The sequence below is a fragment of the Orycteropus afer genome, unplaced genomic scaffold (genome assembly GCF_000298275.1).
Source record: "Orycteropus afer afer isolate SDZICR_OR568_19922 unplaced genomic scaffold, OryAfe1.0 scaffold00822, whole genome shotgun sequence".
NCBI lineage: Eukaryota > Metazoa > Chordata > Mammalia > Tubulidentata > Orycteropodidae > Orycteropus > Orycteropus afer.
In genome coordinates this window covers 136042-161695 of record NW_006922409.1, presented here as the reverse complement: position 1 = coordinate 161695, position 25654 = coordinate 136042, and the positions used below count along the sequence as shown (strand labels likewise).

The 25654-nt window shown below is 47.8% G+C and overlaps 3 protein-coding genes across 3 annotated transcripts in view; 2 read left to right on the top strand and 1 right to left on the bottom strand.

Moving 5' to 3' along the window:
* HDAC6 (histone deacetylase 6) overlaps window positions 1–15481 on the top strand; it is an 18690-nt gene extending 3209 nt beyond the window's left edge. Inside the window, 26 exon segments of the mRNA XM_042783279.1 lie at window positions 312–396; window positions 494–534; window positions 1205–1301; window positions 1470–1567; window positions 2887–2991; window positions 3113–3181; window positions 8220–8346; window positions 8461–8526; window positions 8612–8671; window positions 8747–8836; window positions 9188–9294; window positions 9383–9450; window positions 9696–9849; window positions 9945–10075; window positions 10184–10221; window positions 10223–10402; window positions 10678–10811; window positions 11343–11411; window positions 11536–11728; window positions 13357–13506; window positions 13745–13919; window positions 14053–14465; window positions 14549–14656; window positions 14792–14938; window positions 15038–15166; window positions 15413–15481. Coding sequence (XP_042639213.1) covers window positions 312–396; window positions 494–534; window positions 1205–1301; window positions 1470–1567; window positions 2887–2991; window positions 3113–3181; window positions 8220–8346; window positions 8461–8526; window positions 8612–8671; window positions 8747–8836; window positions 9188–9294; window positions 9383–9450; window positions 9696–9849; window positions 9945–10075; window positions 10184–10221; window positions 10223–10402; window positions 10678–10811; window positions 11343–11411; window positions 11536–11728; window positions 13357–13506; window positions 13745–13919; window positions 14053–14465; window positions 14549–14656; window positions 14792–14938; window positions 15038–15166; window positions 15413–15481 — 3103 coding nt within the window.
* Window positions 15482–20958: 5477 nt separating this feature from the next.
* On the top strand, window positions 20959–22957 carry ERAS (ES cell expressed Ras). The gene is given in 6 exon segments (XM_007957915.2): window positions 20959–21142; window positions 21145–21267; window positions 21270–21377; window positions 21380–21462; window positions 21465–21573; window positions 22863–22957. Coding segments are annotated over 6 exon segments (702 nt in total).
* Window positions 22958–23428: 471 nt separating this feature from the next.
* The window catches only part of PCSK1N (proprotein convertase subtilisin/kexin type 1 inhibitor), a 5618-nt gene continuing 3392 nt past the window's right edge, over window positions 23429–25654 (bottom strand). Inside the window, exons 2-3 of the mRNA XM_007957896.1 lie at window positions 24060–24526; window positions 23429–23624 (exon numbers count right to left, since the gene is read on the bottom strand). Of these exons, the coding sequence (XP_007956087.1) occupies window positions 23429–23624; window positions 24060–24526 (663 nt within the window). The remainder of the gene's footprint in view (window positions 23625–24059; window positions 24527–25654) is intronic.

The window sequence follows — 25654 nt, the reverse complement described above, 5'->3', positions numbered from 1 at the left end:
ATATAGGCACTCTGGTAGCGTAGTGCCTAAGGCACTTGACTGCTAACCAGAAGGCTGGCGGTTCAAACCCACCAGCCATTCCTTGGAAGGAAGGTTGGGCAATCTACTTCTGTAGTGATACTGCCTCAGAAACCCGAGGAGGGGTTGCTATAAGTTGGGGCCGACTTGACGGCACATAACAACAACAACAATGTGTGTGTGTGTGTGTAGATAGATATCTCTATCTATCTATATATCTCTATATAATCTCTCTCTATATCTATCTGTCTATCTATCTATCTATCTAAATGGCTATATCTCTGTCTACCCAGCTTCCCTGAAGGCCCTGAGCAGCTCTATGCCATCAAGGAGCATCTGGGCCAGGAGGGCCTCCTGGATCGCTGTATCTCCTTCCAGGTGAGTCTCCCAGCAAACACCATGGGTGGTGGGCAGGGGACTGGTGGGACCTGGGCCTGGCTTGTGTCTTAGCCCTTTATTCCTCATGTCTCCCCAGGCCCGGTCTGCCAAAAAGGAGGAACTGATGTTGGCTCACAGGTGAAAGCTTGGGAGCCTTGTAGGGATGGGGAGGAAGCTGCCCTGAGCTGACCAGGGTGGCTGATTGCTTTGGAAAGGAATGTCATGGGCTCTTTGGCCTTGGCCAAGTAGCTAATCTGAGTGTCATCACCTGTAACATAGGGGCTAATAAACATGACTTCCTCAGGCAGCTTCAGTATGTGTCAGGGGCTTAGAACAGTGCCTGACATATCATCAGCCCACGAGGAGCTGTTGTTAGTATAATCTGGTTGTAAAAAAGATGATGGATATGTGGGTTGTTCCCCCAGAGGGCTATAGGAGCCCAGAATAAGAGGCCTAGTGTCATATGGTTCAAGGAAAGCTAGCTTGGCCGAGGAGGGTATCTGAGTTGAGCTTTAAAGGGAGAAAAAGAATGAGTCAGATGAAGAGTAGGGCTGAGAGGGAAGGGAGTTACAGGCTGGTGGAACAGTATGGCCAAAGCCCTGGAGGTAAGATTTTCTGTGGCCAGAGCTGGGGGACAAAGGAAATTACTGGAAATGAAGCAGGCTAGGGAAGGAGGGAATGTGTCTTATATCTCAGCTGTTTTCCAGGGTTGACAGTTGGGGGCCTAGATGGGGAGGGGACAGGGCCCTTGCTCAGGTCTGAGGAGGGAGGCAGGCCCCTGAATCCCATCTGCTATCTGTTTCCCCAGCCTAGAATACATTGATCTGATGGAGAAGACACAATACATGAATGAGGCGGAACTCCACACCGTAGCAAACACCTATGACTTGGTTTATCTGCATCCAGTATGGATGAGTACTGTGGGGGCAGGGAATGGCAGCAATCCTGGGATCCCTATCCCTAAGCCCACCCTGTCCTGGGGCCCTGCTCCCTTCTGTACACCATGGGAGCAGCTGAATAGACAGGGCTGCTTTCTTCCTTACTCCCTTTCTGACTCCCTCTTGTCACTGCAGAACTCATATACCTGTTCCTGCCTGGCCTCAGGCTCTGTCCTCAGGCTGGTGGATGCAGTCCTGGAGGCTGAAGTTCATAATGGCATGGCCATCTTCAGGTAGGAACCTCTGGCATTTAGCTTTTTACCTTTCTTTAAACTTCTCTCAAATTTAAAATTTACTGGTATTGGTAATATATTCATGCGGTTCAAAACTCAAAAGATGCAAAAGGGCATACGAGAAAAAGTCTCACTCCCATCTCCAGCCCCCAGGCACCTGTTTCTTCTCCTGCAGGTAGTCATTGTAACCAGTGACTCATGTATCCTCCCAAAAAGTCTGTGCTTAGTCAAGGAATAAATACTACGTCTTACTGATTCTAAGATGCACATTTTTTTTCTCCCATTTTTAACATCTTAAAATCCAGATGCCTCTTACAATGACATTTCAGACTTTAATTGACAGCATTTTCTGCTTTGTTGGTGGCATTTAGAATCATGGTACATCTTCTAATCATTAGCATCCCAGAGGTGATGAAATAGAGTCAATATATTCTTCCACCCTCTCCCATTTTGTTTACCACAAATGGTAGAAGCACTTGATACACTTTTACATTTTTCACTTATACATCTTGGAAATCTAAGCTTAACCAACAAAACCAAACCCATTCCCATCAAGTTGATTCTGACTCATAGTGACTCCCTAGGACAGAGTGGAACTGCCCCACAGGGTTTCCAAGGCTGGAAAACAGACTGTCACATCTTTTTCCTGCAGAGCAGCTGGTGGGTTTGAACTATTGACCTTTTGGCTGGCAGCCAAGCATTTAACCACTGTGCCACCGGGACTCCTTAAGTTTAGCTTGTTGTTGTTGTTGTTGTTTGCTGTCGAGTCGGCCCCGACTCATAGCGACCCCTCCTTGGGTTTCCGAGGCAGTATCACTACGGAAGTAGGATTGCCCAACCTTCCTTCCGAGGAGTGGCTGGTGGGTTTGAACCGCCAGCCTTCTGGTGAGCAGTCAGGTGCCTTAGGCACTATGCTACCAGAGCTCCTAAGTTTAGCTTAGAGTCATATAAAACTCTCTTGTGCAATTGTATGAAAACTTAACCAGTCCTCTGCTAATAAACATTTTGGTTCTTTCCATCACTTGGCTATTTTTAAAAAAATGCTGCAGTAAACATCATTGGACACTTATAAACACGTTATTTCACCTTTTTTGTTGTATAGATTTTGAACTAAATCCCCAGCAACAGAATGACTGGGTATGAGGGTGTATGCAGTTATCATTTGAATGAACACTGGCAAATCTCCTTTGGAGAGAGAGGTGTAGATGGGGGTGGTGAGGGTTCAAGGCCCCAGTTACTTAGTTCCTGGCAGAGGAGAGAGTCTTTCTGTACACAGTAGGATCTCCCCACCCATTTGTGGCCTTCCCTGTCCTCCTCAGGCCTCCTGGACACCACACCCAGCACAGTCTTATGGATGGGTATTGCATGTTCAACCATGTGGCCGTGGCTGCCCGCTATGCCCAGCAGAAGCATGATATTCGGAGGTCAGCAGCAGCAGGGCAGATGTGATTGGGATGGAATGAGGTGGGGTATCACGGTCTGTGTTCTTCCCCTAGACTTAACCTTGATCCCCTTACACAATATCCCCTCTCTCCTGGTTCACAGGGTCCTTATCGTGGACTGGCATGTACACTGTGGTCAAAGAACACAATGCACCTTTGATCAGGACCCCAGGTATGCCCCGAGTCCAACAGTAGATGCTAGACACCCAGCCATCATCCCTTACAGGCCTAGCCAGGTGGGTCCCAGGAGGGAAAGAAGGGCAAGGTGTTTACAGGGTCTGTGCTATCACACTGTGTGTCTACTGTCTCTCATCACTCTATGAGGCAGGGACTGTTGAGTCCCTATTTTACAGATAAGGAAACTGAGGCTCACAAGAGGTTACACGTAGAGAAAGTGGTAGAGACAGGATTTTGAGTCCACAAATATTTGATGATCTTTTCACTGAGACTGGAGTAAACCTCAAATTACAACTTATTTTTTCAAATTATGCCAATATTATAAAGTATATGTTCAAAAAATTACTAACACAGAAATGTCTAAAGAAGTCTGAGTCTCCTATAATTCCCATCACCTCAAAAATAATTGTTGACAGGGTAGATTATATTCTTACAGCATATAACCCTGATGGAGTAATCCATGCTCTTTCTGCAACTTACTTTTTCTTTTAAATCTACTTCATTCTTTGTAAGAGCTATACAGTATTCTGTTGTATGGCTGTATCTCTATTTGACCACTGGCTATTTAAAATGCTTCCCAGTTTTTGTTATTAGACAAGTCTATAATGAACATTCTTGTAAATATATGATTTTTCACTTTTCTGAGTGTATCTATCTGTAGAACAGATTTCTAATAATGGATTGCTGAGTCAGAGGGTCAGTATGCTTTAAATTCTGGTATATACTGCCAGACTTCTCTCCAGAAAGGTGGTACCAATTTACCCTTCCTACAGAAAGTGATTGAGTACTTGTCAGTATAGGACGTGACTAAGTAGTTATTGTTCTATCTAGCCTTCTGTCAAACCAACTGCATAGAATTCACTTTTTTCCCATTAGATCTTTGATAATGTCTTCTACTGTGTTTTCTTTGTTCTCTTCTGGACTCCTGTTAGCCAGGTGTTAGACCTTCTGAGTTGATCCTCTGTGTCTCCTATTTTTTGACTTATGTTTTCTGTCTCTCTTAACTTTTGCTGTGTGTCCTGGGAGATTTCTTCCACTTTATCTTCAAGTCCTTCTGTTGAATTTTGTATTTAGACATTCTTTTATTATTATTATTATTATTATTATTATTGTGCTTTGCTTTGTTGTGCTTCACAGAGTGTGTTTCTTTTTACAAACTGAAGGTTTGTGGCAACTCAGCATCAAGCAAGTCTGTTGGTGCCATTTTTCCAACAGCATGTACTCATTTTATGTCTCTGTGTCACTGTTTGGTCGTTCTCACAATAGTCCAAACTTTTTCATCATGCTATTATATATTTAATAGACTACCATATAGTATAAATATTAACTTTTATATGCACTGGGAAACCTGTATTAGGGGAAAAGAGACCCAAGATTTAAACAGGTTCGGTAGAGACCTTCTTATTAAGCCTTAGACAGGACAAAGACAAAGCAATCATCCATGATGCACACAGTACACAAAGCTGAATGGAGTCCACTGAGTTACAGCCATGGGACTAACTATGTGATTGAAAACAAAGGGAATCATCACAAAATCATGATTGGTGGCAGATTGATTCATCACTGTTGCAGGTGAGACTACAGAAGTGGGGGCGGGGACCATAATTAGAATATGTACATAATTGAAGATCAAAAAGGGTTACAAGATTGGTTCTGGGACATGATCACCTGCCTTAGGTGGTGGGCTGGTTATGACTCATGACTATGCAGCCTGAGTCATAGCCACAAGGTGGCTACAACATAATAGCAGGACCCCAACCTTAATTTAGGAGCTCTGGTGGCACAGTGCCTAAGGCATTTGACTGCTAGCCAGAAAGTTTAAACCCATCAGCCTCTCTAGAAGGAAGATGAAGCAATCTGCTTCTGTAAAGATTTATTGCCTTGGAAACCTGATGGAGTGGGTTTAACATTAATTTAAATTAGTGAAGGACACATAGAATAGTTCCCTAGTTTTTCTGTGTGAGCGTAATCTACTCTCAACCACACTGTTCCTGAGGGCAAAATGCACCTTCCTAGGTTTGTCCTAGAACTTGTCTATGCATAGACACAATGTTGGTTTAAAGGTCAGAAAGAACTCAGCTGGCATCTGACTTATATCAAGACTCAAGCCTTGTTTTCATTTCTGGTTTCTTAATTTGAATGCATCAATATTTATCAACTCATTGGCCAATCTTGTTTCATTTATATCTGTACCCACTGCCTTCCTCCTGTATTATTTTGAAGCTAATCCCAAACACCATATTGTTTCATCTGTAAATATTTCAGAATGTATTTCTAAAATGTAAGGATGCTTTAAAAAGAAAAAAATAGCATGGCTACAATATCAGGCATAAGAAAATTAACAAGAATTTTTTAATATTGAATTGTTCTTTGTGTTCTAATGAATGCACTGGAGGGTTCAGATTTGTTCTTTTGTGGATGTATTATTGACTATACACATGGGTATAAAGAATTGTAAATATATGCAATATAGGGAGCTCTGGTGGCATAGTGTCTAAGACACCTGACTGCTAACCAGAAGACTGGCGGTTCAAACCCACGAGCCACTCCTTGGAAGGAAGATGGGGCAATCTACTTCCGTAGTGATACTGTCTCGGAAACCCAAGGAGGAGTCGCTATGAGTTGGGTCTGACTCGACTGCACATAACAACAACAACAACAACACAATCCTCTTTAAGATTGTAAAATTTCTCTCCATGTCCTTCAATGCCCCAGCTCCCTTTCCCTCAGTCTTGTAACTTGAGAATCAGGGTCCTGAGATAGAGACAGATTAGACAGTCCTTAAAATGCTGTTATATAGACAATAAAAGCAAATAAACTAAAACTGTTGTTGTCATGTGCCATGGAGTCGATTCCAGCTCATAGCAACCCTGTAGGATGGAATAGAACCACCCCATAGGATTTTCTAGGTTGTAATCTGTATAGGATCAGGTCACCAGGTCTTTTCTCCCATCAAGCACCTGGTGGGTTCAAACTTCCATCCTTTTGGTTACCAGCTGAGTATTTGACTATTGCACCACCAGGGCTCCATAAATGAAAACTAGGTAGTTAAAAGAAACAAATTTGCTGACCTGGTAATTCAGCATTGGCTATTCAGTGTTGATTTAGAGTATATTGACCTGGAATCTCAGTGCTTGATTTCTCCAGAGGAGAAACCTTAGGTCATCTTCTTCTTTTTTTCAATAATATTTTATTGCATCTTCAGTGAAAATTTACACCATAAATTAGGTTCCCATTTAACAACTTCTACACATGTTGTTCAATGACAACAGTTACATTTTTCACAATGTGTCATCATTCTCATTAATTCCATTATGGCTGTTCCCTTTCCAGTAATCTAGTTTCCCTGTCCCCTTACCTTCTCATCTTTGCTTTAGAGTAATTGTTGACTATTTGGTCTCATATAGATTATTTTTTAAAGGAGTGCCATACTCACAGGTGATATTCTTTATTTTATGAGTTAATCAGGTCATCTTGAGGGTAAGGGAGGGTAGGGTGTCCTTCCCCCAGCTGTTTAGCATGGAAGAAGGCCTGCGGGTCCAATACCCCATGGGTCACCCCACTGTCTTTTGCACCTAGTGCCTCAAAGCCCTGAGGCTTTCCACCTTCCAGAGACATGTTGAAGTCTCTGATTGTCTGACATCTTTTCCCTCGTTCTCTATGTCTTTCTGGGTTGATGCTTATTTTAAATTCCTTTATTGTTGTCTGTCTGGGATTATAGAAGGGAGAGGAGGTAAACCTGTGCTATCAAGCCACCATTCTTTCACTGGAAGTCGGTCAAACTTATTTTAAAATCCCCTTCTGTTTTCTTTATAAACTTAAGTTTCCTTGAGTGTTCTTTTTGTTGACTCTGGTGACACACTTGTGGGATTAGCTTTCTTCAGATCTTTTCTTTATTGTTCTATTCCCCTGATGATAATTTTTATGGTCTACTCTTTCTCTTCTACTGAAACTGGTCTTACTTAAGTAAGTTAAACTGGTTAACTTACTTAAAAAAAAGCTTAGAACCTTACTTATTGATCATTGTAAAAACTAAAACAATGTTTCATTCCCCACCTGCTTATCAAGACCAGTTTTAGCATGAGTTTCATTCTCTAATGCCAAGATATTTTCCTTTTTTCAAAAATCCATTTATTAATTTGCATTAAATTTTGCGACTGTATTATCAACATTTATTACATTTTCTCTCTTAAGTTTGTCTAGCTTTGTTGCATACCACTATTTCTTGCATATCTCTAAGAAGAAATAAATGCTGCCCAGATTGTTTCTGGAACAAGGCACATGGTGGATGAGTAGATGGATGAAAGATTATTCATTTTGTTCTCCCCGGAGTTAAGCCCTCCCACAACCCTTTGCCTGGCTTTCCATCAGAGCATATACCACCCTGTCTTTTTGTTTTGTATGTCAATCCCCCTCGCCCCTCTTAGTGCTCAATTTCTCACCTATGAAATAGAAGAAGTAGTAAACGGGACCTGTAAGGTATTGGAGAGAAGGAACTCCATCTCCACATAGAGTCCCACGTTTCACCCATCCTAACCCCAAGAGCCTGTAGCCCCTGTGGATCTCCAATGTCACAGAGTTTGTCCTGCTGTTACCATCTTGGTCACAGAGGCAGATGGGCAGACAGGTATAATCTAGAGTCCTCTGTGGGATCAGGAGGCCCTGGGGGGCTGGGATAGACCCAAATGCTCTCAGGGTCTCTGAGCAGAGCATGGAACCAGATGGGCACAGAGTGGGGGAGTGATACTTGCTGAGGTAGGGGCCCTAGTGGGAGACATAATGAATGAATGAGGTAGTAGATGAATGAATGAAAGAATTAATAAATGGAAGAATGAATAAATTGGTGATTGAATGAAAAGGTAAATTAATAGAATAAATGGATGTATGGATTAAAAAATTAATGAGAGAATGAATGAGTGCTTGGTTGGGAAAACAAGTGATAAATGAACCATGGCAGCTGTGGATTGGGGGGTTGTCTGTGGAGATTGACTCTTCTCCAACCCCTCCACCTCTTTTCTCAACTCTGCCTCCAGTGTTCTGTATTTCTCCATCCACCGCTATGCACGTGGCCAGTCCTGGCCCCACCTGAAAGCTTCTAACTGGTCTGCCACAGGCTTCGGCCGAGGCCAGGGATACAACATCAATGTACCTTGGAACCAGGTCAGCGTCAGCACACTCTCTGCCCCTACAGTGACGCCCACCTCTGCCCTTCAGCCCATACAGTCCAGGGCAGATGATAGTGGCTGACCAACCCCATCATGCCTCTGTCTGCAGGTGGGGATGCGGGATGCTGACTACATTGCTGCGTTCCTGCACATCCTTCTGCCAGTCACCGTTGAGGTCCTGGGGGCCTAGGGTTTGTTAGGGACAGGGCAATGTAGAGGGATGGGACACAAGAGCCTCATGTTATCTGTTCCCTCCTCAGTTCCAGCCCCAGATAGTGCTGGTGGCTGCTGGATATGATGCCCTCCAAGGGGACCCCAAGGTAAGACAGATTCCCTGGGGTGGCAGGTAGACAGAGGGGCTGCATGAAGCCAGGCTGACCCTTTCTGCCCCTCAGGGCGAGATGGCTGTCACTCCAGCAGGGTTTGCCCAGCTCATCCATCTGCTCATGGGTCTGGCAGGAGGCAAGCTGATCCTGTCTCTAGAGGTCAGTGATGCACCATGCCCATAGCTTTGTCCATCCACACAACCTTTGTCTCAGCCTGTGGATTCTGGAGTGCTTAAGAACCAGGCTTACAAGTCCATCAGGGCTTTCAGTCCCAGCATTTCTACTTACTGGTTCTGTAACCTGACTTAACTCACTTAACCTCTTTGTGTCTCAGCTTTTCTTACGTAAAGAAGACATAATGATAATAGCAGTCACCTTAGATCATTGTCCAGTGTATTAATTGAGGTCACTCTATAAATTTCTTGTTGCTTGACATGTAGTATGTACCTTATTATTATTCCCTGAGAATACCTGGTCCTCTCCTGATCCCCTCACAATTCCTCCTTCCAGGGTGGCTACAACCACCACTCCCTGGCTGAGGGCATTAGTGCCTCACTCCACACCCTTTTGGGAGACCCTTGTCCCATGCTGGAGTCCCCTGGTGCCCCCTGTTTGAGGTGAGCCTGGGTGAAAGAGTGGGTGACTGGGACCCTCACTGCCCCCCCAGGGCCATTGCATCCATTCTTTGCCTCCTTTGCCCTCCAGTGCCCGAACTTCGCTCTCCTGCACTCTGGTAGCCCTCCAGCCCTTCTGGGAAGTTCTTGTGCAGTCTGGTAGGAAGTGGAAAGTGGGCTTGGTGTGGAGGGTTGGGCATGAAGTGAGTGATGGGGGCGACCCTGTTTAAGACCCCCTCCTTTGGCTTTCCTGGGCCACCTTGGCAAGGGAAGGTCAGGCCTTCTCTTTCTCTGGGCCCTGCTTGCAGGCTTCCCATCCCTTTTCACATTTGGGTGAACTGAGTCCCAGAGTATTGTGGGGGCCAGGTTGGGAGAGTAGGGTGAATATGACCTCCCACTTGTAGTTGAGACTCTTGAGGAAGACAACATGGAGAAAGACAAGGAGGAGGGGCCGTGGGAGCCCCCTGCACCTCGAATCCTGACCTGGCCAGCGACGCATGCTCGAACAGGGCTTGTTTATGACCGGCGTATGATGAGTCACTACAACTTATGGGACAAGTATGCAATCTCAGGGCCAGGATAAGTAGGTGTGGGGGTCCCTCCCCTGCTCCTCAAGCATTGAATCCCACCTCTGGCTTCCCCCCTACTCCCAGCCACCACCCCGAAACACCTCAGCGCATCTCGCGAATTGTGCACCATCTGGAGGAGCTGGGTCTCACCAGGCGCTGCCTCACCCTGCCTGCGCGCCCTGCCACAGATGCTGAGCTGCTTGCTTGCCATAGGTCAGACTCCCCATGCCAGAGGGAGCTGGGATCTCGTGGGCTGGAGCCTGGGGTTTCCCTCCCAGTATGTGGGGGAGTGTTAAGCACACACAGCTGCTGTGGCATCCAAAGGGACTGGAACCACCTCACAGCCCTTTGGTGCTCCTCTCTCTACCTCCAGTATTGAATACATGGCTCAGCTGCGGGCCACTGAGAACATGAAAACCCGGGAGCTGCACCGCGAGAGCTCCAACTTTGACTCTATCTACATCTGCCCCAGCACCTTCGCCTGTGCACAGCTTGCCACTGGCTCTGTGTGCCGCCTAGTGGAGGCTGTGCTCTCTGGAGAGGTGCGTCCTTTGTAGTGTGGGCTACAGGCTAGGGAGGGGAGGTGCTGGGGAAGTGGACCGAGAGGGCTGTGGGAGAGTTGGGCAGGGCCTGAGGGAAGGAGGTATGCTGAGGAGCCTGGAAAGGGAAGTGGGCCTAGAAGAGATGGGAGTTGTAGGGGTGGGGCAGGAGGCAAGGGAAGGGGCCCCTAACAGCTTGTGGAGGAGACAGCAGAGAGGGAAGAAGAGAAGAGAGGGGAGGGATAATGATCAATCTTAGCTCCTTGCTCCTCTCTCAGGTATTAAATGGTACTGCTGTGGTGCGCCCCCCAGGACACCATGCAGAGCGGGAGGCTGCTTGCGGTTTCTGCTTTTTCAACTCTGTGGCTGTGGCTGCTCGCCATGCCCAGGCCATCAGTGGGCATGCCCTTCGGTGAGGGCTCTCCAGGGACCCCCAAATCCTGGCCCTCAGTGGGACTTGGTAACCTCCCCAGCCCAGTGCTTAGCCAGCAGGCCCCATAGTGGCACCTCCAGAATGTACCCAGAAACAACCAAGGGTCTACTCATTTAGCACTTTACTCAGAGGACCAAGGATCTAGCTTCTCAGCACTTACCCAGATAGGAACCCCAAGTTGGAGCACCCTGGTGCTTATAAAACAGAATCCATGGTCCAGTCCCCTGCAGTTATCCATGGTCCTGGCCCCTAGCAGTTATCTGAGCAGAACTCAGGGTCTAGTCTTCAGTACTTGCTCAAGTCCAGAGTGAAGCCCTCAGGACCCAGGATCTGGCTTCCACTTTTCTTTGATAGGACCCAGAAGCCTAACTGACACCCAGCACTTTCCCCAAGGAACCTGGGTCCTGCCATCAGTAATAAATTCTGCAGACCCAGAGGTCTAGCCTCAGCCCTCTCCCAGGGGGTACATGTCCTGGATTACTAAGGACCTGTCTCCTCCCTCCCCCCCAGGATCCTGATTGTGGACTGGGACATCCATCACGGTAATGGAACTCAGCACATGTTTGAGGATGACCCAAGGTGAGGAGCTGGGGCAGGGATGTAGCCAGAGAGGTGGGTAGGCCATGCCTCAGGGATCATGGAGGCCCATTCAGGCAAGGCAACCACCAACCAACCATGCCCTCCTTTCCCCCATCCCCCACAGTGTGCTGTACATTTCCCTTCACCGTTATGATCATGGCACCTTCTTCCCCATGGGGAATGAGGGTGCCAGCAGCCAGATTGGCCAGGCCTCTGGTACAGGCTTCACTGTCAACATAGCCTGGAATGGGCCCCGCATAGGTGACCCCGACTACCTGGCTGCATGGCATCGCCTGGTGCTTCCCATTGCCTATGAGGTACTGCTCAGGATATAAGTGACATGACTGTGCAGAGGGGGGCCTTCTCAGTGTATGTGTTTCTGACTGTTGGGCACTGATGATATGTGATAGCCTATGATGGCTGTACATGACTGCTAGGTGATGTGACTCTGTAATGGCCTTTGTATACTTGTCTGACTTTGCACAGATGCTATACGTGACTGCCTTCTCTGTGTGATTAAGTGAGATTTTCTGAGTGTTTTGTGTATGACATGTATATGTATATATGTGTCTTCTGAATGCTCAGGGGTGGTCTGTGTTTGACTTACTGTATATGTGTGCTCTGTGTATACGATCATGAGTCACTCTGTGTCCCTCTCCATGTGTGAGGGTAACTGTGTGTGACTGTCATCTCTGTGGAACTGTGTGTACAAGGGAGGGAAGAGGCCTGACTTTGTGTGTGAGACCGCACATGTGGCTTTTTGTCACCACCTTTTCTGTGTCTGATGTGTGGGATATTATATGTCACTATATGTTGCTATCCCTATGACAGCATATGTGTGACTTTCTGCAGTGGGGGGCTGTGTGTGGCAGCCATCTCTGTGTATAACCATGGCTATGTGAGTCTCTCTGACTAGGTGACAGCCTGTATATATTTGTTGGACTGTACATGAGTGGTTGTTTGTGACTACCTCTTCTTTGTGTAAACTGTGAGACATTTTGTGTGACTGATTATGTATGTGTGACTAGCTTTGTGAGGGTAGGGGTATGTAACTACCAGGGACTGCCATCCCTATGAAACTGTAATGTGGTATGTGTGTGCAATTCTGTGAGTGTGTCTGGCTTTGCACAGGTGGCCATGACTACCTTCTATGTGATTGTGTGGAATAGTGTGTGCAGTTGTTTGTGCAAGCAGTGTGCATAGATGTTGTGAATGTGTGGTGATGGCCTCACTGGGGCTACCAATGTATGTGAATGATTGTGTCTGTGCAGGGCTGGTTTAGGTTGTCGCCCATCTGAGAGAAACTGCATGTGCATGACTAGTGTGAATGTGTAGTCATGGTCTGTGTAGGACAGTCTGATTGTGTGTGGGTATGTGTGACTGTATGGGACTATCTTCTCTGGCTGTGGCACTTGCATTGTCATCTTCCATGATGAGTGTGTTTGTGCCTCTGTTTGGCACTGTGTGTTTAAAACCCTGTATCTTGTGCATGTGAGTCCCATGTGTGACCCACAGAGAGGAGTGTGCATCTTGTGGTCTCCCCCTGGGGTACATGGATGTGAGAACATATCTCTGTCTCTCTGTGATTCATGGCACCATCTCTGGATATCTGAGTCGCTGTGTCTCATGACTATATATCTTCTGTCTCTGTCCATCTCTCACATCTTCATTTCTTTCTCTCATGTCTCTGAGTCCATGTCTAGTACGTCCATATCTCCATGTGTCTTTGTCTCCTCTCTTGGAGTCTTGAGCCTCTAAGTCTATTTCTTTTGTCTCTGTGTCCTCCCCTTCATTGTTGTCATCCCTCTGTCTCCATGTCTTCATTTGTCCTTATCTTTGTGCCTCTATGTAATGTCTCTGGGTGTCCTTGTATCTGTCTCCATCACCAACTGCTTACTGAAGCCTCAATCATTATGCCCATTCATTTTTTCTCTCCCTGTCTCAGTTTAACCCAGAACTGGTGCTGGTCTCAGCTGGCTTTGATGCTGCACGGGGAGACCCCTTGGGGGGCTGCCAGGTGTCGCCTGAGGGCTATGCCCACCTCACCCACCTGCTGATGGGCCTCGCCAATGGCCACATTATTCTAATCCTAGAGGTAATGCTCCCATCCTTCTTCCTACTGTGGGAGTGTAGTTTAGAAGACTTGAGAGTCCTACCCTTTCTGCTGACTGGCTGCATTTTGGGACAGTTTCCTAAAATGTCCTTTGAGCATCATTTTCTCATCTTTATCAAACTTGACAGTGATGGTGCCTACCTAGGATTGTTAGCACATACAGGACATCTTGCCCTCCCAAACTCCCTGAGGAGTTTCCCTCCCCTTTTCCTTAACATAGGGTGGCTATAACCTGACATCCATCTCAGAATCCATGGCAGCCTGCACCCGCACCCTCCTTGGGTATCCACCACCCCGATTGGCCCCTCTGCGGCCCCCGCTATCAGGGGCTCTGGCCTCAATCTCTGAGACCATCCATGTCCATCGCAGATACTGGCATAGCTTGCGGATCAAAAGTGAGTAGGCATGGAGATTTGGGGGCAGTGGAGATTCAGGGAAGGAGGGGACTCAGGGAGGGGCAGGGATTAGAGGCAGAAAAGGGAAACGAAATAGCACCCACGCTCAAGGATCTCCTTCCCACGATTCTAGAGGTAGAAATCGAGGAGGAGGAACTCTCCAGTTTTGAGCCAGTCACCAAGAAGGAGCCTGAACCAGTCGATCCTGGGTCAACTGAGGGAATGAGCACACCAGAAGAAAACATTCTGGAAGCAGGCATGGGGAAGGCTACCTTAGCATCACTCGTAGAAGAGTCTACTCCAGGCCAGGTTAAGTTAGAGACAGCCGTGGTGGAGCTCATTCAAGACCAGTCCTTGGAAACAGCTACCAGTGGTGCCATGCTGGACCAGGCCACCTCAGAGGGGACTGTGGGGGATACCAAGGTAGCTTTATGCACTGACAACCAGACCCCCCAATCCTCACCTGTTTAGGGAACTACCCCTCACATACCTCCCAGTAACCTGACTGGTAGTCTTGGTACCTTGGATCTAAGCAAAAAGGCTCAGGTAAGGCCCACCACACCCAGGTAAAGAGAAGAGGGGGCAAGAATCAAGCCTCCTGAATACCTCTCTTACTTCTGTGTGTCTAGGAGGCCCCAGATTCTGAGACGCCAGACAAAGAGAAGCTACTAGGAGAAGCATCTGGAATTCAGAACCTGGGTGATTCCATCCTATTAGCTTTTGGAGACACTGATGAGGTGAGCTCAGGGAGAGGCTGAAATGATGGTTCCTTTCTCTTGCCCTCTGTGTCTCCAGGTACAAGTGTGTGGTATAAGAATTTGTGGTGAGGGAATTGGGTCCTCATCTTACTAATTTTCATCTTCTATTTTCAGGCCACATTTTATGCTGTGACACCACTGCCTTGGTGCCCTCATTTGACGGCAGTATGCCCCGTACCTGCAACAGGCCTCGACATGACCCAACCCTGTCAGTACTGTGGAACCATTCAGGAGAATTGGGTGTGTCTGTCTTGTTATCAGGTATAGAACACATGAAGGGCATGGAGTAGAGGTTGGACCAGGAAGAAAATCTCAGGTGAGTACTGCCCGCCCTGCCAAACACTCATCCCTCAACTTTAGGTCTATTGCAGTCGTTATATCAATGCCCATATGATCCGACACCACGAAGACTCAGGACACCCGCTAGTCCTCAGCTTTACCGACCTGTCTGCCTGGTGTTACCACTGTCAGGCCTATGTCCACCACCAGGTGAGCCCTGGGCAGATCTTTAATGCATGCACACTCAGCCCCCCACCCCAATGCCTTCTATGATTGGGTAAAAGTAGACTGGAGGTACCTCTGCTTGGCAATCTTGTGTGATTTTTTGTGTGTGTTGTGGAGGCTGTGGGATAGTCATTGGGATAGGGTGTTTGAGGGCTGGAGTAGATGTAGCCTCCTGGCTAAGGTAGAGGAGGCCTTCCTCACTCTTACCTACCTGTCTTGTCTTCTCCCTAGGCTCTGCTAGATGTTAAGAATATTGCCCACCAGAACAAGTTTGGGGAAGATACGCCTCAACCACACTAAATACCAGAATGCACTCTCTCCTCCACCCGAGGTTCAAGATAGAATAACTTTAGTTCCTTCCAACCTATACCTTGGATGAAGGATAGCCTCTCATTCAATCCCATCCTGAATACCCTGTACAACACCTCAAGGGTGCTTATTTAAGTATAAATATTGTTTAAGAGGACTGCATTAATCAATTGTGGATCTCCTCTTGCCCATGCCTCTTTAAGGACTCTATCTACTCCCTCCAGAGGAAAAGGAGGGCAACTTGGTGCCCTTAAGAGGGAACTGATAACATGAAGAGGACTATGGAGGGAGGGAGGATCATACTGGATAATGGTGTGGTTGCATATGTAATAAAGTTCAAGCTATTACAAAATCTAGAGAAAGTCTCTAAATTTGACTGAGTGGAGAATCCCACATTCCTGGCCAGCAGGAGAGATGAGGAATGAAGAAATAAGGGAATGGGTCTACATCAGGTCAATCCCTACCCATGCATTGCTTCCCCCAAAATACTAACAGAAAATAGAGCAGACAGCTTCACGAGTTCCACTAGAGATTAAATGGTTGAATACAGGAGAAATTGAGTGCCTGCCTTAGAGGTATGTGCCTCATGGCCAGCTCAGTGTGGGCTGCTCAGCCACACCCTAGGCTGACAAGGTAGGAAAACTATCAAGAAGTTTCCTTAAAAGGCCCCAGTCCCCCATCTGTCTGGTTGTGATTGGGGCAGGGGAGTCTAGGTTTAACATACCTGGGTGTGGTGCTCATGTAGGAAGGAGTACCTATTGTTGACCAGAGGTGGGAAGCTGAAGGACAATTTGGGCTTTTATTTCTCCCACATAATGAGAATTGCTTTGGCAGCTCAAGGAAGTCAGGGCTGAGGTCTCTTGGCCTTTTCTTCATGGCCACCTAATGATCCCTAGAGCCCAAGCCATTCAGTCAAGAAATAGGGAAACAGAAGGGCAAGAGAGCTACTGCCAGCTGAGTCAACCTCTTAAGGAGTATTCTGGATGCCTCACCCAACAACTGCTTACATCTCATTGGTCAGAACTGTCACCTGACTACTATGTCTGTAAAGGAGTCTGCGAAATTTCTTAGTTAGACATACACTTACCTCCGAAGAAATCAGGTTTTTTCTGCTCTGATAGAATAATCCCTCCCCTGCAACACTTTTCCTCCAGTACACAATCCACTCTGGAGCTACTGAAAAAGCCTGCTTAAGGCGGAATAGGGTCCATGGCCACAAGGAGGCCCTCACAAAACATTCCCCAAAGTCTGGCCATCCAGGTAAAAATCTACCCCCCCACACAAACAATAAGTCACATCCCAAATGAAGGCAAGGTAAGGGAAACAGCAGGACACAGGTGGGCACCTGTCGGGGTCTGGCCACCTACAGCACACCCTCAAGAGGCCCTCTTTCAGGCATGTGCTGGCAAGCCAAGCCGTGGCCCTCGCACTCAGCCCGGGGCCGTGCAAAGTTGCCAGCAGGAGGTACCCAAGGGCTGCAGCGGTTGCACATGCCCACTGCCCCATGGAAAGCAGGGCTATCTCCACATACTCTCAGAGTTACCTAGGTCCCAGCAGCCACCACCTTGTCTAGGACTGAAGTGAGCCTGCCAGCTGTACCCTAACTCCATCCCTGAGCCAGGAGATCTCTCTGAGAAGAGTTTTAGACATGTGACCAAGGTCTAGAGGTTCCAAAATCTTGGGATTGGGGGGGGGTCCCTTCCCCTACTGCCTCCCAGTCCTTCGCTGGCCTAGTCCAGCCCTGCTGTGTGAGGGAAAGAGACCTGGATGAGGGTGTCTGGTTGTGCATGAAGCAGGGAGGGTTCATTGAGACTTCCCTGCCCCCTTCTGTGTCCACCCTAGTTAATTACTCCCGGCAAGAAAAGAGAACTGAATGAGGTTGTACAGACTAAGCACAAAGTAGAGGTGGGCACAGGATCACCTCACCTAGTCAAAGAAACTGTGACCTGAGAGGCTAGCCTGAAAGGGACATTGTAGAGTCTCGTATTTGGGGTGACCCACCCCTGCTGTCTCCCACTCTTTCTGAACCCCAGCCCCTCAACTCATCCTCCTAGGTCAGGAAAACAATCCAGAACACGTTGTGAGTGGGATCACAGGGTCTCAAAGGCCTTGTGATGACACTCTAATAGCAGTTGAAGAGAAGGGTGGGATCCTACTGTTGTATCCCTGACTGACTATGTGACCTTGGGCCAGCACTGTCACCTCACTTCTCTGAGCCTTACTCTTCCTCATTGATAAAGGGGACTTGGTGATGATAACCTAGGCCTGACCAGGGTGTCATGAAGACTATGTGTGAGTGTGGGTGAGCACCTGGCACGTACTGAGCTCTCAATAAACAATATCTGCTGCTATTATCCCACCAGCCACTCCTCGGAAGGAAGGTTGGGCAATCCTACTTCCGTAGTGATACTGCCTCGGAAACCCAAGGAGGGGTCGCTATGAGTCGGGGCCGACTCCACGGCACATAACAACAACAACAACATTATGATTGTTATCACCTTTACCAAAAAGGAACAGCCCTTCTTACATCTCATCCATCTCAGATAGTAGCACCCTCAGCTTTCCAGCTGCTCAGCCCCAAAACGTGTGAGTTATCCTTGACAACCACCCCCACCCCAGCTGCCTTTTATCATCACTGGCCTGGACCACTGTAGTGGCCTCCTCACTGCTTCCACCCTTGCCCTCTCCCCTGTCTGTCCTCACAACTTCCAAATGTTGGGACCCCTGGGGCTCCATCCCCTGCTTACTTCTCCCTTCATGCCCCCCTCTTCCTGAGCAAGCACATCCAATGACCAATTTTCAGTGGTCTGGCCTGAGGACCCAGCAGCTGAAGCTCCATCTGGGACCTTGCTTTTCTGCATCCTAAACTCCATATCCCAAACTAAATATAACCTCCCATAATCACCTCATTCCTACCATCTTTCCCCAAACTGCCACTGCTCACAGTTTTCCAGAATTGTGATAAGTTATGGAGTACTTAGTGAGGGCCCACACTAAAGTCATGCACATAAGTTTGTTGAATGAATTAATGGTGATTTAATAACTAAAATTAATCCAGTGCTGTGTGCCTAGCCCCATCTAATGGCAAGATGATTTTATATATCTTGTTTATGGTCTGTTTCTCACCGCCAGAATATAATCCTCACAAGAGCAAGGATTTTCATCTAGTTATTCATTGCCATATCCTGACATACAGTAAGAGTCTTGAATGAATGAATGAGAGCTAAATGATAATAATGCCTAACATCAACCGAGGGAGCTCTGGTAGCAAAGTGGCTAAGGCACTTGACTGTTAACCAGAAGGCTGGTGATTCAAATCCACCAGCCACTCCTCGGAAGGAAGATGGGGCAATCTACTTCAATCGAGATACTGCCTCGAAAACCCAAGGAGGGGTCACTATGAGTCGGGTCCGACTACGGCACATGACAACATTAACCGAACACTCTCTGTGCACTTATCACATGTGACTGAAATATATTTTACATATTTACATTGTTTATTGTTTGGGTCCCCCACTAGAATGTAACCTGCACAAGGACCAGGAATTTTTTTCTTATTGTGATTTGGGTGAAAGTTTACAGAGAAAATTCATTTTCCATGCAACAGTTCATACACGCTTTGTTTCATGACTTTTTTTAATTCTATTGTGATTCGGGTGAAAGTTTACAAAGCAAATTCATTTTCCATACAGCAGTTCATATACATTTGTTTCATGACATTGATTACAATCCCCATAGTGTAACAGCTCTCTTCCCTCTTTCTCCCTGTGGTTACCTCTCCCCTGTGTCCTTCTTTCCTACACATCTGAGCTATCTCCCGGTACAAACACTGCCCTTCTGATCTCCCATGGTTGATCATTCTAAAGAGTGCACCTACCTGTTATAAATGTTCACCTGTACGCCTGTCTATTGTTTGGCTAGAAGCCACGAGAGTGAGTTCAATTCCAGGCCCAAAGAGTGACTAGAGGCCATTTTGTTGTGTTGTTATGTGCCATCGAGTCGGACCCGACTCATAGCCACCCCTCCTTGGGTTTCTGAGGAAGTATCACTACGGAAGTAGATTGCCCCATCTTCCTTCCGAGGAGTGGCTGGTGAGTTTGAACCACCAGCCTTCTGGTTAGCAGTCAAGTGCCTTAGGCACTATGCTACCAGAGCTCCCCTAGAGGCCATAGTCTTAGGGATTTTGCCAGTCTCTATCAGACCAGTAAGCCTTGTCTTTTCTTTTCTTTTTTTTTTTTTTAATGATTTTGAGTTTTGTTTCACATTTTTTTGCACTATATCCAGGACCTCCTATTTTGGACCAGGATTTTTTTTGTCAGATTTTTTTCACCTGTGTGTCTTTGCCACATAGTAGGTTCTCAAAAAATGGATGATAAGTAATTAATAAATAAGGACTAAGTTACAATGATGACGGCTAACAGATTACATAATTCACTTATTTGGCTTAGTATCAGTCTCCACCTTCTAGAACCTAAATTCCCTGAGGCTGGGTGAGTCTGAGAAGGCTACTTACTGTATGGTAGACACTGTGCCATGCTGGGATGCAACAGTGAGCACGACACACAAAACCCTTGCCTTCCACAATGGAGAGTGGCTGTTAATGGGCTGATGAAAATGTTCTAAAATTAGATATGGTGATAGTTGCACAACTTTGTGACTATTATTAAAGCCATGGAACTGTACACTTTAAATGGGTACAATTTATGGTATGTAAATTATCTCAATAAAGCAATTTGTTAAACAAACAAACAAACAAAAAACCTGCCCTTAACAAGAAGGATAGTGGTTGCACAGGGAGATAGCTTGGGCAGGTGGGGCAGGAGTGCATGGGAGGGAAGGACACAGGGAAGAGGTACCTATGGGGAGGAAGTGGGAAGAGAGCTATTACACTGTGGAGAATTGCAGTCAATGGTCATGAGACAAAATGTGTATTAACTGTTGTATGGAAGATGAATTTGGTCTGTGAACTTTCACCCAAATCACAATAAAAATTGAAAAAAAAAAACAAAAAAAAAACACCTGGCCTTACAGAGTTTATGCTATAGAAAGGATATCCGAACCAAAAAACCAAGCCCACTGCCGCTGAGTTGATTCCAATTCATAGCAACGCTCACTGGGTTTCCAAGGCCGTAAATCTTTACAGGAGTAGATTGTCTCATCTTCCTTCCATAGAGCAGCTGGTGGGTTTGAACTGTTGACCTTCTGGTTAGCAGCCAAATGCCTTACCCACTATGCCACCAGAGCTCTTTTTAGAAGGGATATAGAGACAATAAGAAACAGAATTTATACAGCATATTAGGTGATTAGCATAAATTAGGCACTCAGTGTTTATTCAGTGGCATCCAACTGTACCATCCCCACAAATTATCTCACCTAACCTACCCTACCACCCGCTTGCTTTACTTCTTTCTCTTCCCACTTGCAGGGTCTGGGGGCAACTTCTCTTCCCCGAGATGCCCACTGAGGGCATGGCACTGGCCACAAAGTTTAACGTGTTCGACATGGGCCTGGGCACATGGAGCCTTCACTCCTAGGAGAACCATAGAGCTCTGAGACACTGCAGGGGTGGCCAGAAGCTGCCTGAGTACAAGCCTGTGGTGGTGAGTGCAAGAGATGTGGGCAAGAGTGGGCAGACCACCCAGCTGAATCACCAGTAGAGAACCACAACCCCACAATCCAGGATTCTTACTGGAAGGAGTTGGTCCTAGACCATGGGGGCTGCATCCTGAACGTGCTGGATACAGCAGGCCAGGCAATGCATAGGGCCCTTCATGACCAGTGATCAGTGATGGTGTGTTGAGTGATGGTGTCTTTGCTCTCAATGACCCCTCCTCTGTAGCCTAGCTGCAGCAAATATGGGCCACCTAAGTCCCTCACCACGCCCAGCCCTCATCCTGGTAGGCAACGAGTATGACCTTGTGACCACCACCAGAGATGCTCCTGTCGCTGCTACAACTCTTGCCCAGAGCTGGGAGGGGGCTCCTTTGTAGAGACCCCAGCCAAGACATGCCAAGCTACAGAGGAAGCCTTTTCTCTGCTTGTCCATGAGATCCAGAGGGCCCAGGAGGCCATGGAAGGAGCAGGTGGGCATAAGACCAGGCACCAGAAGGCCATGTGCCACTGTGCTGCTCTGTGGCTTGAAGGTCTTGGTCCAGAAAAGTGGATCCTCCCCCTGGCCAGGGCATTGATTTCTTTGACATAAGACCCCCCCAGAACAACTAGCTGTGTGGGACGCCTTCAGTTACTGGGGATAGATAGATACCTGACTTGGGGAGGATTTCATTTGGCAAGAAGCTTTTTGTTAACATAGGGTGTAGTGTTGGTTCTATCATTGCAAGTTAAGAGATTTTATGCAAAATTAAATGGTGTTCCCAGGATTCCAAGCTGCCTCTGTGCCAAATGTTATCTGGGTGGGGGTGAAACTAGGTAGAATGTTACTTCAATTACAATAATTCTTTCATTCAAGAACTTTTGGGGCCAGGCCCTGCATTAGGGAACAGGGATGTAGAGGTGAACAAGGTATGTAGATATGACATTCTTGTGGGGTGAAGGAAATCTTTTTTTAAAAAAATAGATACATAATATAAGGTTGTGGAGGAGTGATACAGGCTATGTATTAAAGGCAATGGGCAGAACAGAGTGACAGGGATGGTCCTTAGCAAGGAGGTCAAGAAAAGTCTTTTTGAGTAGGTGACATTTGAGCAAAAACTTGTAGCTATCTATCTGGGAACTGAGGGAATAGCCGATGCAAAAGCCATGGCCACAAATTAGCTACCCACCACACCCAACTCCCAATATTTTCAGGGCCTCTATAGCGTATAAAGAAGCTCTGGTGGCGTAGTACCTAAGGCATTTGACTGCTAACCAGAAGGCTGGTGGTTCAAACCCACCAGCCACTCCTCGGAAGGAAGATTGGTCAATCTACTTCTGTAGAGCCCAAGGAGTGGTCGCTATGAGTTGGATCCAACTCCACGGCTATGTATGTGTATAGTGTATAAAGGAGCTCTGGTAATGTAGTGGTGAAGGCAGTTAGCTGCTAACCAAAAGTTCAGTGGTTCAAACCCACCAGCCACTCCACAGAAGAAAGATGAGGCAGTCTGCTTCCATAAACATTCACCACCTAGGAAACCCAATGGGGTCGCTATGAGTCAGAATCGACTTGATGGCATTGAGTTTAGTTCTTATAGTGTATAACTATTTTAAAATTACAAATCAAGCTAACAGAATCTACCCTCTCCTCCTACATTGACAAATACACTTTCTTAATTACTTGGACTTTCTCAGTCTCCTTGGAGTTCCATGAGGAATAGGATTTTGCTCAGAGGGCTGATGCTTGGCCTGCCCACTCCCTCCTTTCTCTTCCCACCCCCAGGCCCTGCCCCCATCTCCAGGACTCATAAGTATGCACTGACAGCCCAGCAGAGTCCACACTTTCTGCTCACAAGCCTCACAAGCAGCCACCTTTGACTACCTCTTGGCCCTCAGAAGGATGGATCCCCAAAAGATACTGCTCAAAATCTTTTGGGCACCATGGTACCTGAGTGAGGTCCAGAAGGTCACACAGGATGGTGTGGGCACTGTCATCCTCCATATGGATCCCTTCTACAGTGAGGAGAGGCTTGGCCTGGTGGGATGTGGTATGGGGGGTATCTCTAAGGTGTGGGATCCACTGGCAGGGGCTCTTCTGCTCTGATCTAAAGGCGGTCACCACCACCCAGGCCACCAGCCCTCCTGACACTACCACTCACACAGATATAAGTTCATAGCTGCTTTATGCCATATTTATTGTGGGGCCAGGTGGTGGGGATCTTGGGGTTAGAGGGCAGCAAACGGTGGTTAGCCGGAGTAGGTCGCTCTTGATATGTTGAAGGGGAGCAGTCTGGGTGTCGGACAGGTGGGCAGTCCTGGGTCCGAGTTTGCACTGGATTCCCGCAGTGCTCATGGCGGCAAAAGGCGGCGAACAGGCGCCTGGGGCGCGGGAGTCTCCAAGCGTTTCACGCGAAGAAGCGCCCCCAGCACGCCCTCAGGCGGCACTTCAGGGCCCAGATCCTGGTTAGCAGCTCGGCGGAGGCGGCGTGGGGCGGCCATCGCCTCGGAGTCCGGGCTTCCGGTGAGAAGCCGCCCCAGCAAGTACCTGCAGAGGGAATAGAGTGGAATGCAGTAAGAGTATGTCCGCGAGTCCCTGCCTTGCCCTTGGGATCCGGCCAGCGGGCCTGACCTACAACCCCATACTACCTGCAGACCCTGCAGTCCCCACCCAGGAATCCCCAACCCACTGGTGCTAGGAGGCAGAAGACCCCGTCTTCCATGCCAGAAACTCTGCCGCCCTGTCTCCCACGCCTACCCACAGGAACCCGGCATCAGAGCTCCCCTCCCCAGCAACAGGAGTCCACGTCCCGCACTGGCCCCAAGCCAAGCATCTTTGCTCTCATACCCTGATTCCAGTACCCTATTCCTTTCTAGGATCCCAAGCCCCAAGTCCCCCTTCTCAGCGCCAGATGCCCGCCCCTCCCCAGGACCACAGTGTTCGCTCCGCTGCCTCACTCCCCCCCCCCCACAACCAGGGTACCTTAGCAGTTCGGGGTCCACGTCGGGAGACTCGTCGCCAGCGTCTTCGGCGTCGAGGCCCGTGGGGCCGTCGTCGTAAGCCGGGGGCCGGATTCTGAGCACAGAGGCAGGGGCGGGGACAAGTTGAGCTGCTAAGGCAGCAGGGTCCAGGCGGGCGCGGAGCAGGGCACGCGCGAGCTGCGCGGCAGGCGCATCAGGATCGTCGTCCAGGGCCAGACCCGGGTCTGAAGTGCGGGGTGCGCCCCAGAGGCGCAGCAGCTGCGCCAGGACGCGCGCTTGCTGATCCTCGGCCTCCTGCGCCTCCGCCCGCGCCCTCTCCTGCCGTTCCGCTTCCAGCAGGTGCGCCAGCGCCCGCGCCAGCTCCTGCATCGCCCCCGCCGTCTCTCCCCGGGTCACTGCCCGCCGGAACCGGCGAGGGACGCCAGCCTCTGCCATGGGCGGCGAGGGTGCGCCTAGACCGCGGGGCTCCTGCAGGAACACAAGATTGGGGGAAAGATGTGCATCAGCGTCTATTCAGCCAAGGACCCACAACTTGGTGATGTCTATGGACTTCAGATATGCCAGATGCCACCAAAGGAACTGTGCTCTTCCCCCCAAAAAAATATACCTAGACACCCCTAAGGTCACTGGAGATCTCTAAATATATCTCCAGAAACACTAAAAACCACCAAAAACCTGTAGAACCCCCCCCCCTCCCGGTGACTCCCAGAACTTGACCTAGGGGCCCTGGAGACCTTTAATCATTCCAAAGGCTTTTGTAGATTCTTCCAGTCTCTCAGAAACTTCTCTATGACCTATTGACTCCCAGGGGCTTGCAGAGGCTCCCAAACAAACAAAACCCAAACCCACTGCCATTGAGTTGATTCCAACTCATAGGAACCCAGAAACTCCAAATACCTCTGCAGAACCTCAAGACCCCTCCTCCAAATCCCTCAGACACCTCCACTGACCTAGTGATTACCAGGAGCAGTCCTAAATACCCCTGGAGAACCTTAGACGTCCAAGGGCTCCCAGATGTTCCAGTGACTTCCTGGTGACTCACAGGGCCACTTCAGACTGCCTGAAACCACCAGACACCCCAATGACTTCCCAGTGACCCCTAGTGACTACCAGGAGCCAGACCCTCAGACATCTGATGACAATAACACTCAAACACACAAAACACACACAACAAGCACAAACTCCCACTCAAAGCTTGCAGGTATGTAACTCACTTCTGGTAATCTGAGGGACTACATCCTAAAAAAAACCCTCTTGCTCTAAAACTGCTATATATTAAAAAAAAAAAAAAAAACTGGATTTGTTATCTTAAAATACATTTTCAAAGGCACTGGGACATATCTACTTCAACCCAAAAGTCAGCACTAATGATTAATGGAAAAACACTAATAAAACACTAATGTATAGGTATTTCCACGAAAGCCAGAAAAAAGACAAATTTGTCCCCATCACCTCTTTTATCTAACAGTGTTCTGCATTTAACTGCTAAAGCAATTAGACAAGAAAAAGAAATTAGAGGTACAAAGCTTGGAGAGGGAAAGAGGTAAAATTCTCTCTATTTGTAAATAATGTAATTATGTACTAGAACATCTAAAA